General features: G+C 36.3%; 1 protein-coding gene across 1 annotated transcript in view; it reads left to right on the top strand.

The window, feature by feature from the left end:
* Positions 1-12,444, top strand: part of LOC142349422 (ubiquitin-like modifier-activating enzyme 1) — a 37,177-nt gene extending 24,733 nt beyond the window's left edge. The window contains exons 4-7 of the mRNA XM_075400964.1: positions 2,051-2,192; positions 7,478-7,921; positions 11,561-11,658; positions 12,220-12,444. Of these exons, the coding sequence (XP_075257079.1) occupies positions 2,051-2,192; positions 7,478-7,921; positions 11,561-11,658; positions 12,220-12,429 (894 nt within the window). The 3' untranslated portion in view covers positions 12,430-12,444. The remainder of the gene's footprint in view (positions 1-2,050; positions 2,193-7,477; positions 7,922-11,560; positions 11,659-12,219) is intronic.
* Positions 12,445-14,144: the final 1,700 nt, after the last annotated feature.

The following is a 14,144-nucleotide window of genomic DNA, read 5'->3' as shown; positions in this document are numbered from 1 at the left end:
CAGTGGCAAGTACCCTGGACGGCTCATAGTTGTTGATGGCGTCTTTGACTTCTGTTGTATGCATGTTCTTCAGAATCTTTCGGTATTCTTTGGATGTTATCTTGTCTTTATCTTCAGTTTCATCGAGGTATGGTTCGATATACCTGTTGTAACGGGTGTGCAATGATTCTTTTATGAGTCTGGGGGGGTTCGGCCTGGTTATAATGTGGTGGCCTGGGTGGGCTGGTAAATAGCGGGAGAGTTGTTGTTGAACGCATAATAGCCTCGTGTGTCGCCTGACTTCGAGAATTTCGGTTTCTTGGTGCAGATGTTCCTGGCTGGACATTAAAACACAGCCGGTTGTTGTTCGCAAGGCCGCATTCTGGACTCGTTGTAAGTTGTTGATGTTGGTAGTGCTGGTGGTGGGACCCCACACTGGAGCTGCATAGTCTAGCAGAGGACGAACTGTTGCTTTGTATGTAATCAGAAGCGTCTCTTTAGACTGACCCCAGTTGGTTCCAGAAAGTGCTTTGAGCACGTTCAGTCGTTTGCGAGAGCGAGCACAGACGTCCTTAATGTGTGGGGTGAATGTTAGTCCAGTGTCAAATGTGATGCCTAGAATCTTGATTGTTTGATAATGGGGAACTGGCTTGTCGTTGATTTTTACATTTGGATTGATTTTGTACTGTTTCGGGTCCGTGGTAAATAGTGTGGAAGTGCATTTCTCAGCAGCGAGGTGGAGGTCGCGGCTATTGAAAAAATCTGCAAGGTTGGACAGGTAGGTGTTCAAAGGCCCAGTTGCTGATGGTAGGCAAGCTGTTGAGGTATACACCGTGAAATCGTCTGCATATGATTTGATGTTGATATTGGCAGGCGGGGCCGGACCATCAGACACATAGAAGTTGAACAAAAGTGGTCCCAGCACCGAGCCTTGGGGGACCCCACTTCTAGTGATTCTGAAGCTGGAGATGGTGTTCCTGAAGCTTGTTTGTGCCTGTCTTCCCTGAAGGTAAGTTGAAAGCCATCGGAGGAGGTAACCTGGTAGGCTGGTGTCTGCGGCACGTGAGAGCAGGATGTCATGGTTGACCATGTCAAATGCCTTGCTGAGGTCCAGCGCGACGAGGATAGTTCTCTTCGGTGGCTTTTTAGCGTTGAACCCGGCGGCAATGTCTTCGCTAATCTCGTTGAGAGCTGTGACCGTCGAATGTCTAGCTCTAAATCCGTGCTGGTGCGTTGTCGGTCTCAGATGCTCAACCATCCTGTCAGCAAGGAGCTTCTCGAGGAGTTTGCTGGCAGGGCAGAGCAGGGAGATAGGGCGATAAGACTTGGCACTTTTGACCGGTTTAGCGGGTTTGGGAAGAGGGATGATGATACTTTTTTTCCACATTGAGGGGATCTGACTTTTGCTGATGCTAAGATTGAAAACTGCAGTGAGGTATGCTGTGGCGAAGGGTCCAATATGTTTGCTCTTGGTTGCTCCACTTGGTTGAACCACCAAGAAAACCACTTGGTTGCTCATGCCGGATGCCAAATTTCAGAGGCCTTCATTAATGCAGATAATACAGCAATTGCGCAGTAGTATTTTCGTGGTCTTCGGGAGGATTTCATCTGATTTGGGCACCAAATTTTTTGTAAATTGAAAATTTGTATCAGAAAAACTAGAGCAAAAAATTGAAGGTCAACGCATTTGTTTTTAAGATATAAGCGTGCTAAAAACATATTTATCGACCCAATGTTTGAGATCTGCCCAAAATGCTTCTCCAAATCTATTACAGCGCATGCCAAAAAGAATTTGAACCTGGAAAAGGATTTTCTTCCTTTTTCCAATAAATCGAATCAATCTAGTTAAAAGTCAAGATCAGCCGTTTTCGGTTGTGTATGCATCATTGTACAATAGATAAAATTACTGTTCAAAAGTATTGATTGATCAAATTTTCAATTTTAAACTATACGTATTATAGATGATAGTTCTTCTATTTGTTCATGTTTTTCTCTATGTTGTCAACAAAAACTGAGAGCCCTGTGACTGACATGTTTTCGTATTACATTGTATATTGTTTTATGTCTACAGGTGCTAATCAGTGGGATGGGAGGACTAGGAGTTGAGATTGCGAAGAATGTGATCTTGGCCGGAGTGAAGGCAGTCACAGTGCATGATGTCAACTCAGCAACCATGTCAGACCTATCAGCTCAATACTACCTCACTAAGGAGGGTCAGTATTGATCATTTGCACAAGTTTCAACTCTTCACCTTCACGTATCTTACGTTCCTGGTATCACATATCAAGTGGAAGAGTTATTAATAGCCGCACAGCGATAGCTGGGGCTATTATTGGCCTTCTCTTGGTTTTTTTACGACTCGAAGAGGAGTATTGGTTTTCTCTCGGTCTTTTTTTTTTACAGGAAGTACTATTTGTTCAGGTGGCGTTTTGACCTAATAGTGAAAGCGAGTAAAAGTGCCGTGTGAACTGATTTTTCTGATCGAAAGAAGTTTATTGTTCATGCGCTACGTTCAGTGAATGACTTTTTGACTTTGAAAAGAGTTTTTGAGAGATTGGCGCATATAGATGAGTTTTTAACCGTTTTTCGTCCATTTGGACCAATTTTTTTAATTGTAACTTGGTTTCTTGTAGAAGTAAGTTTTGATCGATACCGCATAAAAATGCAAACATCTGAGATCGAAGCCACAAGGTTTTTGAGATATTGATAATGCGTTTAAAGTGCAAAATTGGCCCATTATTCTCAATTTTTTTTGTCAATTTTCGTTTTTTTTCTCATTTTTGCTTCATTTTTGGCTTTTTAAGCGGACTTTATTTTACCAAAGTAGTACATATGTCAACGTTTTTTTGATAATTTCTGAATTGGATCCCTCTTTTGGACGTGAGGTGTTTTTGTTTTATAAAAATGTACACATAATAATCCAATTTTCGCGGTTTTTTTGTCAAAGTTTTCTATTTTTTTGTTTGTATTTTGAGTTTGTTAACCATTAAAAGTCTTTTGGTGCTCCATCGTTAGTTTTGGTTTCGTTTGGTTGCTCATTGAGTTGTTTTTGGCCGCAACTCTTTAAAATTCAGTGAAAATTTCTACCATATTTTGAACAGTTTTGTTGCAAATTGTTCTACTGTTTCGCAATTGCGCTCTTTTAACTTCTTATTGAGACAGGAGGATGGGTATGTAATCTTCTTAAACCTCGATTGCTTATTAACAAACAAAATCATATTTTCAATCTTTTTCATTTTAAATTTTAATTAGGTTTTCCGATTTAGTTTTGATTTTTCAGAAATTGCGAATTATTTTTTTTTAAATGTACGAGGATTGTAATCTTTATCACAATGTATGTGTTCTCCCTCTTCTGGCATGTTTCCTTCTACCAATTTCCTATGAATTATAAATTTATTCGCCCTGCCTGTTTTTATAAAACTGAAAATAATTGATTTGAACTAATTTTTGTCGTTTTCCTTTGAATTTTGTTTGATTTGAACTAATGTTTTTTGTCATTTTCCTTTGAATTTTTTTTGCAGTTGATTTTACTCAATGTAATATAGTTCTGAGGTTTCGCTACCTTCACTTTTACAAATTTTGAACAACTCTTTTCTGCGAATATTCTTAGGGCTTGGTTTTGGTAAAATACGAATTTTTGCGTCTGAATATTGTTCTGTCTCTTTAGTTTTTCCATGATTAATTTCGATTTAAGTTTTTTGGTCATTGTTTAGTTTTATCGCGTTCCTTCTGATATGAAGCGACAACTATTGTTAACCTTTAAGCGACAAAGTTTATTTAGTTACTAATTGATTTCTGTTTTGATTGTAAAATAGTATTTCGATTAAGAGTTTTCGAAAATTGAAAAATTTTGTAACAATTTTGGGAATTATCTTTCAGTATTCACCTTTTTCTTGTAAATTAAAATTTTGGGAGCCTAATATGGCTTGATTTCTGATGCTGGCATACTTTGATGTTTTCAATTGCGTAAAAAGAATTGGATTGTTTTATATGCAGGAGGAATGTAATTTTTAGTTTAGTTGGTTTTGTCTTCATTTTTTGACGGAATTTTTGTTTTTGCTTGTAGACATTTTATTATAAAACAGTTTATTTGAAAGGTAACTCTTTCATGAAGACGACTCTTCGAGTCGATTCCGGAATTCTTCCGGCTATGTTTTTTATTTCGTCGTCATGATTTTTGTTACGACCATATGACGTCACAGCCACTTTTTGTTCATTCGTGCATGCAATTTCAACTGAAATGCATGCGTGACGTCATTTTTCGCTCTTAGTGGAGCGAGTTTTTTCTTCATGCGCGTGATTAAATTTTTGGTCACACTTGACTTACCTTACTCTCAAAAATGACTTCCTCACTTTGAAATTGACTTTTATTTACTTTAATTCAAAGAGATAAGGTCAAATGGGTGTGTGTCACTCTAAATGAAGGTTATTTGAGATCAGCTAATAGAGGCAGCAATAACTTTATACAGATTTTTAATCAAAATATAACATATCAGCCTTCAATGAAAAAACGAATTTTTTTGGTCTGTCTTTTTTACTGTTTTTTTTTTAGACTGCCGATCTACGAATCTATTGCGGCTATTTTCTGGCAATCTGCCAGCTATGTTTTATTTTTTGTTTTTCCTGATCTCTGGCTACAATTATGTTTTATTGTTCCGGCCCACTTGTGGGGGGAGGAACTATATACTCAAATGGGTTTTTTTTGTTCAGTCAATTTTGGCTGATCGATATATTCATCGTAGAGAAATGTGAGTGGTAGCTTTAAAAAGCTGTTCCAGCGTAGAATTCAAAATTAAAAAGATTTCTTTGAATTTTTCGAGGTGTTTTTTTTCGAGTAGTTATCGAGGATTGAAGTTTTATGTGAACACGGGATTGGTCAATGACAAGATTTCAAATTTTTTTTTTTTACATTTTTGGATATTTTCGTATTATTGGTTACTTTTGAACTCTTACCACATTATCCAAATATTGATAGCTCGCATTGGCTTAAAAAGACGTTCAGTGGATCACAGATGTTTTCTTAGAAAATCTTATGTTTTAAATGGCTCCGACACTTTCTCGCATTTTCCTACTGAGTTTTTGGTTTTTGCCTGTTTTTGTTGTTGTTTTCGTAGTCATAAGATTTATTGTGATGCTTTTTTGATTAACTATGCAGGACAAATACCCTTTTCCTTCCATTGGGGCATATTGGAGTGTATTTATTGACTTCCGTTGAAAGCTATTGAATTTAATGGCTGTTAAGTCCTTAAAAATATTTTTTCGAAAACTTTTTTAAACATTAACCAATCTTCATTAACCAAATTTTTTCGTGAACTATTAGTCAGTCTCAGTATTGAGAGGACCTCCTTCTTTTCTACGCATACAAATTTAATCTGGTTTCCGGTTTTATCTTCTACCTAATAGTTTTAAGACTTCAATGCCAAGGGTTTTCATAATTTTTTAAATTTTTGGATACTTTTTCTTCTTTCTGGTTCCTTTTGAAATCTTATCACATTATCCTAATACTGATAGTTCCCATTGGTTTATGGGAGACGTTCAATGTATCATAGATAAAGTTTTCAGTGTAGAGCTTATGATTTAAATTGCTTCGACACTTTCTTCGGGCACTTTTCTACTGAATTTTTTGTTTTTGCGTGTATTTGTTGTTTTTTTCATAGTCAATGACGTGTTGTAATGGTTTATTGATGAAATGTGAACGGCAAACAACCTTGTCCTCCCATCAATTGAGCGTATTTACTGGCTTTCGTTGAAAGCTATTGAATTTTTTGGCGTTGATACTACGAGTTTTCTCAAAAATTTCGTGGTTCTGTATTTGTTCATATTTGGTGATTTTTTGAAGTTATATTGTTATAAAAGAAGAATCCCATTGCTGTTTAAAAAATTATTTGAAATTAGAAAAGTTTTAATTGAAAAGTTTACTTTTTAATCCTTTCGACACTTATCTCGCTCAATTTTTTTTCTTGAATTTGCTGTTTTTCCTGTTTTTGTTCTTTAGGTAGCCGTGAATTGCTAACCGGTCGCATATGCTTTTGATTGAAGATTGAATGAATGATGTTACCTGAAGCACTCAGTTTGTAGCGAATAGTCTTAAAGTTTATGATATACATTTCCATTTTTTTCAAACTTTTCAGTTGTAACTTATTTTCATCCTTGAGAGGTCCCGTCCAATTTCTTGTATTTCAAAAAATAACATATCTACTTATTTGATTTGTCACTGACGTTTTGTTTGTTGGACAATATGCGTTTTTATAAACGTTTTTTGAATGGTCATTTTTGTATTTCTTCTCTTTCAACACAATCGCGTAATAACAGATCCTAATGGTTTTCAAATATGGCTCGGGTAAACTTAGTTAATATCTCAGTATAAATCCTTTAGCTGAAATAGTAGAAATAACAATTGAATTGAAAGTAAATAATTTTCAGATAATAGCTAATGACTTAAATGATATCAATAATTTGTGTTTTCGCAAATCGTTTTGTAATTTTTTGAGTTTTTCTGCAACTTTAGTCCGTTTCTATGGCTTAGTCTAACCAAAGAAAGGTCATTTTGGTTTCGTAATAACTTGATAGTAATTTGTCAAGGTTTATTTAGTTTAAAGCTAATGCTTTTTAAGACTTTTGAAATTTCTTGTTTTAAAAAATATTGATGAATTTTGGAATTTGCCTCTTTATTCGTTCTTTGTCGACGTGTTACCTAGTCTCATTCAGAAGAATTTCTATCTGCTGTATAGTTAGGAAAACGTAAATTTGTGTAGTTAAGGTTTTATCTGACTGCATTTTGACGTTGTTACTAGGTGCTTTTTAATTTTTATATTCAGTTTTTTCCGTGAAATTTTTGTTTGCGCTAATTTTGTTTGTTTTTTTTTTCTCGTAGTCTCTTTAACGGCAGATCTCTTTGTTGCTGTAATTAGGCATGGCATTATGTAATTCAATTAGCGGTTAGATTGTGTAACGATTGTTTTAACTTCAAATATCTATTTTTGTTATATCGTCATTTGGTTGACAATTAAGTAAAGAATGTTGATAAGCTCGGGTCGGAACATCATGTGCAAACGCATATTAACGAGCCTCTTGTTTACAGTCGAGTAACTGCTTTGCTATAACTAGATATTTATTATGGGTCGCACCGAGGCTTTTTATGATAGATTGTGCTTAATTCTTTGTGCTGAAAATATAGGTAATCTGTAAATGGCATTTGCTTGGTTTAATAAAGACTCTTCTTCTTAAAACTGGATATGAGGATTATCACAATAAAACGGAAGCTTGTTTTCATTTGGCTACCCTTATTTTTTTCTACTAATAGCCAGTTCCGATGAGAATTTTAGCAAGTTATCAGTTGGCTGTTCTCGGCCAAATTTGTCAGAACATGAAAGTATTATCATTATGTAAAGCTTTCAAAAATATGATAGGCTAATGAGAAAAGATATTGACTGTTTCTATTGATGAATCAAAACTTAATCAAAAATCCATGTAGTGAAAAATTTGCGAAGTGTTTCAGACATCGGCAAGAATCGTGCCGACTGCTGCTGGCAAAAACTGGCCGAACTGAATCCAGAGGTGAACGTGGACTGTTTTAACCAGAAGCTATCTTTGGACTTCGTCAAACAATTCAACATTGTGGTGCTAACCGAAAGCAGCGAAGCGGAGCTGAAAACGATTGGTGATTTCTGCCACGAAAACAAGATCAAATTCATAATAGCGCAAACTGCGGGCGTGTTCGGAATGATATTCAATGATTTTGGAAAGCAGTTTGTGGTCAATGATCATAACGGGGAAGATCCGCTAAGTGCTATGATTGCGAGGATCTCAAAGGAAGAAAAAGCGGAGGTGATGTGTTTGGATGAGACGAGACACGGATTCGAAGACGGAGATTGGATTGTGTTCAAAGAGGTCGAAGGGATGAAAGAGATTAATGGCAAAGAGTTCCAAATCACTGTTACAGGTTAGCTTTCCTCGTTTGATAATATTCGCATTTCGTAATAAAAGCTTTCTGAGACGAAGTTTTGGATCACAATGAATTGATATTTCTAATTGACTAATGGTTAATTGAAGTGTGAAGCGGTTATTGAAGTCGCGTCTCTTTTTTGATGCATAATTGGTTCCCCGCTAAGGGAATCGCTGCAAGAGACTCGCGCGCCCATCAGTCGTTCGAGAGCAATTCGTCCGACGTTAGTCGGTTATGTTTACTTTTGAATCTTAAAGATTGCGTGGAAAGAAGTGTTAATGTTTGTTCATCAAAATGGTTGATTAATTGGAGGATGACTCCCATCAAATACCTGCTGGGTTTTAAAATACCGTATTATGTTAAGCATCGATTGGTGATAACTGATGTAAAATCGGCTGGCTCGATTACAAAATATTGAAATAAGAATTAATAAAAGCGATAGCCGAATTGACCAACTCAGAGATTAGTCGACAAATAAAAATTGAGAATGAAGCCGACAACCCGACCGCACACCAATTGTTATAGTTAATAGCCGCCCTCATCTTCTCAGCTGGCTATTATGGCGCTCCTAGTTTTTTACAATTCAAAGAATTTGAATTGTATTGGGGCGCTGTCTTTTTTTTACGACTCGAAGAGGAGTATTGAAGAAGTCCTTTTTTTTTATAGCTGCGAAGCTGTAAGCTGAGCGAAGCTATATTGCGGTGCTCTTGGTTTTTTTGTTTCGTCGTCTGACGCTCTTTTTTCGTTTTACATTTGTTCACACAGCAGAGCTGAAAAAGTCAAATTTTCTGAATGACTTCTTCCTCTCACTAACGGCATTTGCGCGCGTGACGTCATTTTTCACTCGCTTTAGCAAAAGTTTTTAGGTTATTTGCGTGATTAGATTTTGATCCTACGTGTCTTACCTCACTCAATAAAATGACTTTGGCACTTTAAAACTTAAGTTGAGTTTGAATTTGTTTAAGGTCAGAGGAACTCATTTGTGCAGTAAAGGTCCCTAATAAGAGGCTTCTGCGGAATGAATTTTAACAAGCTTTATTAATTTATCGCTGAATGTTTTTTACCTATTTTTTTGAGCGGCGCCGATTTTTTTTCAATTTAGATCTGTATCTGTTTCTATCTCTATTATATGGCACGCAGGTCTATTCTTTCGCAGCTATTCCGGCAATCTGCCGGCCATGTTAATCAATTTTATTGGAGTGATTTTTGAAGCGGGAAATGAAACGCGTGAAATTTGGAGTGATTTTGGCGCTGAACAAAAGTGAAGAGCGGAGCGAAAAGAGAGTGGTTTTTGTTCATACCGCTGTTTTTGAGAGAGCGAGAAATTGATGTGTGAAAAAATTTTCTCAAGCGAGCGAATTTTTTTTGTTCTCGTGCGGCATTTTAAAGCAGTTTTTTTCATTAATTTTGGCTAAAAGGTTTGGTTATGATTTTGTTTTAATTTTAGGCTGGTTGCGGTAGGGGTTTGAAGGTTTCTGGAAACTCATATGAATTTTATGATAATTCGGAGGTTTTTAATGTATTTTGCTGATTTTCGGGCTAATTTTTGCGTTTTTTTTACGATTATTTTGGTTTACTGGCTCAAATGGGTATTGAAGAAACTCCTTCTACTTGAGCAATTTTATGATAACAATTGGTTACAGTTTTGTGAGTAAGAATCATTTTGTTGAGAAATAGGACAAAAAAAATGGCAAAAATTGGAACTATTTTTTGCAGTTTTTCTTTTTTTTTTTTGTTTTTAGCTAAGTTTCTTTGCCTATTATGACTTGCCTGTTGGTTTGCGAGCATCTGGATATCCTATTGGCTGAAGGGAATTTTTTTTGGATTTGTATGTTTTTGAAATACTAAAAAATTTAGTAACTTTTTCCAGTTTTTCAGTGAAAATTGTTTTTAAGAGCTATTTTTTTCATAATTTTAGCCTAAAGTATTTTTTTTCAAAATTCACATAAGTGGGTTTTTGTAAATAATAGTTGTTTTGATGAAGTTATTTTGGCAGAGATAGTATTTTCGGGATCTCAATTTATAACAAAATTTGATCTGATTTTTTATCATATTTTAACAGATTTGTTTTTATTTTTACTTTTTTGTTTCATGACTGTTTCAAGATAATCATAAATTATTGAATTCACGTTTTGCTAGATGAGTAGTTGGATGGCGTTTAAGTGGATTTTCACTTTGCGTCGTTTCCGGAATTCTTCCGGCTATGTTTTTTTTAAGATCTGTTCGCACATTTTCATGATTTTTGAAGTCAAATTGGAGTAGTCATTTTGGTCACGCCGAAACAGAAAATGGAGCGAAAAAGCGAGTGGTTTTGCGGCGTGAATTTTTTTGCTCTAATTTCAAAGTAGAGTGAGAAAACGGTGTTTGAACAAAAATTCGGTTTCTCGGTAGTGGTTTTGGTCACATGCGGCAATTTCACTCTGATTTTTACTGTTTTTCGATTTTTTGGATCGGATTTTTTCTGTTTTTCCCAATCCATTCACAGCTCATTCTAGGCCTAGTTTTTTGCTTGAATTAAATTTTCATTTCTCGATAGGGGTTTTTTTGTTCACATGCAGCTTTTTGATATTGATTTTCTTTTTTTTTTTCTTATTTTTTTTCTGATTTTTTTAAAATTGTTTTCTGAATTCACTCGTAGTCCATTCTAGTTCTAGTTTGTCTGTTTAGTCAATGAAAATTCTTTGAATTGTACGTCAGGACTTGTGCTGTTATGTTTTTTTACTTCGTCGAATAAAAAATGTTTCGCTTTACCTCATTTTGCCGCTTTTTCAACATTTTGCGTGATATCTTTTTGACTTCTCTAGGCTAGTTTCTCTCTTCTCTCATTCTGCTAAAAGTGATTTTGAACATCAGTTGCTCAGCAAAGCAATTCAAAATGAACAGAGTCAGTATAAAAAATTGAAGTCAGAAGTGGAAACGAGATAAACCCATAAAGCCCAATTTTAGATGCCCGCTATTTGAACGTCGTTCCTATAAGTCTTAGTTACCATCTCTAATGCTTATTGGTATTGATAGTAGCCCCTGTAGCCTCTCTCTAAGAATTAGAAGTACGTTATGTTCAACTACGAAATGCCATCAAAATAAATCGGACTTAAAAATGTTTTTGTACAAAAATCTTTTTTTTTTCAATATCTTCTACTCTTTCAATCCCAATCATGCTTATTGGAATTAACGGCGGCTATTTTCCGGCAGTCTGCCGGGTATGTTTTGACTAACTAGAGATCTTTTGACTAATCAGATTGGTGGGCTAATTAGATTTGAGCGTCGGCTGAATTTCATTGTCGGCTAAACCCCTGGTGGCAAAATCTAGTACAATAGTAACAAAGAGTTGTTTGTGCCCCCCCAACCCACCCAGTACGTTATGCACCCCAATTACAGAGCACGTGTCATTACATAATAAACAGTTATGTAAAAATATGGCACGTGCGTCTGTTCTGCGGGTTGCAAAAACCCACTAAGCTGGGGGGGGGGGGCACAAACGGAAAAGATCCGAGTTATTTTATGCCGTTACAGTTAGAAAAGTGAAGTCGAGAGTTAATAATACATTTATAATTGACCATGCTTTCGTAACTCGTGGGGCCTTGCGTAACGTGGGGTTGACTTCACAATGATTTTGAAAGTTTTTTTTTGTTTCAGGGCCCTACTCTTTCAAAATTGGAGACACCTCAGCCTTTTCCGATTACACAACCAAAGGAATTGCCACTCAAGTCAAGAAGCCCAAAATTGTTGATTTCGTAAGTTGGTTCAATTAATTGACAGTGTTAGATGATTGAGAGAGAACAACCTAATGTAAATTGTGCATAAAATAACCTTGACAAGAAGCTCTACTTGTTCAACGTATACTGGGCTTGAGAAATGAAGCCTTGAGGAACAAAAAGAATCAGAGAACGAGGGTCTTAAAAGATGCTTAAGTTCGAGAGCCTAAGACCATGTGTTGTAATGGTTGGAACATTAGGCCGCTAATGTAAACAGGCGCCTGCTTAGACGCCCCTAACATGCAATATATTATTTCGCTTAAACTTTTAAAAAGTTAATGAACTGAAAGATATCCTTACCTTGCTTTTGATGAAATTAGCTGAGGAACTAGAAATTGTCATTTTTTTCTCATCTTTCAAAACGTCTGGTCACTATACAAATGAATACTTAGGAGTGCATGCGTCTTGGGGTGCAAATAGCATGCGCCCGCTAAGCTTGGGGGGGGGGGGGGGCACAAACGGATAAGATTGAAAAAGTAATTTATGAAAACTTTGAAGAGTAATTTAGAACAGTAGCAACTGCGATTATTCTGTGTTTAGAAACCGTACAGTGAAGCAGTGAAAGACCCCGAAATTATGATCGCTGACTTCGCGAAGTTCTCTACACCCAGACAGCTGCACTTTGCATTTCAAGCCATGGACAAGTTCAAGTCCGAGAAGAATAGGAAACCTGCTGCTTACAGTAAAGACGACTCAAAACAGATGCTGGAGTTAACTACCAAAATTGCAGGTGATGAATACTTTTACTAATTGGTGGAAAATGTAAGTTGTGGCGTAATTCTGGTTCTGATTTAAAAGCTACAGTTAGATCCAACCTCGTTCAGTGATAATTGATGCAAAATTTTTTATCAATATTTACGTTAAAGGAATGAAAAATTAGGTCGAATATATTGACCTTTGATGTTATGGGGCCTTAACTACGCAGCAGCAAACTGTAGAAAAATTGCTGACAAATATTTTGAGGATGATTAATAGCCGCGTCAGCAATTCCAGGCGGCTATATTATTGCGCTCCTAATTTTTTTTTACCGTCTAACAGACTTTTGTTTCGTCTTACCCTGACTTCTTGGAATTGACTTTTTTCAGTGACTTCTACTGCTTTGCAATTTAAAATTTGTGCGCGTGACGTCATTTCTGCTTTTAGGTTTGTTGCGTGACTTACCTCACTCAAAAAATGACTTCTGAACTCACTTATGGAACTTTAAATTGCAGGAACATTTACTAGCTAAAGATCAATAGTGCGCATCTAAGTAGTGTTAAACTTATAAGCCCTAATTCCTGAGTAATAGAGTCTTGAGTTTTTAATATCGAATATTAATTTTGAAAAAACTCCATTAGGGTTTTTTCCTTGTAGAGCAATGTTTCTCATAAAATGACAGTCCGAATCTAACCCAAAACGTCTTGTGGTCTATTAAAAAGCTGGTGGTCGATCTCTCATTCTTATTTCTTGAGTTGTTTCAATTCCATGGTAAGCCACAAGCCTCTATCGCGGCTATTTTCCGGCAATCTGCCTGCTTTGTTTTTTTTTCAGAAACGTTTTATGGGTTATAGGATTGACATTTTCCTGGCTTTAGTGCGAGGCGGTTTTAAGATTAACGGTCATTTTTTTGTAATTTTAGTCCCTATATTTTGCAAAACATTAGGAAATTTTGGCGTTTCGTTAAAATTATCCCGAAATTTTTTGCACTTTTCGTTGAACAGATTAAAAAAAAATTTCGCTTTTTAATTGCTCTTGAACGAAGTTCATAGCAATTATTGTAAACGCATGTGTCTTTTTTATGCAAATTTTTCGCTTGACAATTTTGCGCTTTTCTTCTGGAACATTCTTGGACTTCTCAAGTGACTTTTTCACGCTTTCTTTCTTCATTTTTGAGTGATCTCTATTGCTCTCACTCCGAAGTAAAGCTTGTTGCTAATATAAATTGGTTGCAGCACAACAAGAAGAAGGTTTTGATGGCGCAGTCGGGAGTGCTTGGGGTTATGGTTTGGGAGGTCAATGGCCCTAGACACGGGGCGTTTTTTGGTAAGGAAGGGGCCTCCAAAAACGCCCCGGTACAGGATATTACTATACCATAAACGCCCTCCAAAAACGCCCCCCATAGGCCCTTTACCAAAAAGGCCTCACCAAAAGTCCAAAAACGCCCCTGGATTTTGGGGCTTCCAAAAACGACCTCCCATACCTATGATGACTGAATTACATTGATATATCTCACAGACGTCACAGAACGCCAGAGCAACCCCCAATGCCTCTCATTATGTGGAAACAACTTAATGAGAGTGGTGGGGCGTAAACATGTATCTAAATATGCAGATGGTAAGAAAATAATCTGTATACACCTCGAAGAGAGGTATATATCTACCTCTTTTCGACATGTATACATCTAAATTTCTTTCCATTTATATATTACGATACAAGTTCACGCCCCAAAACTCTCCCTAAATCGTTTCAACATAATGAGAGGCGTT

Source organism: Convolutriloba macropyga, chromosome 11, assembly GCF_964194025.1.
Source record: "Convolutriloba macropyga chromosome 11, txConMacr16.3, whole genome shotgun sequence".
Lineage (NCBI taxonomy): Eukaryota > Metazoa > Xenacoelomorpha > Acoela > Convolutidae > Convolutriloba > Convolutriloba macropyga.
Note: the sequence above shows the minus strand (reverse complement) of the source record. Positions and strands in the feature narration are given on the sequence as shown.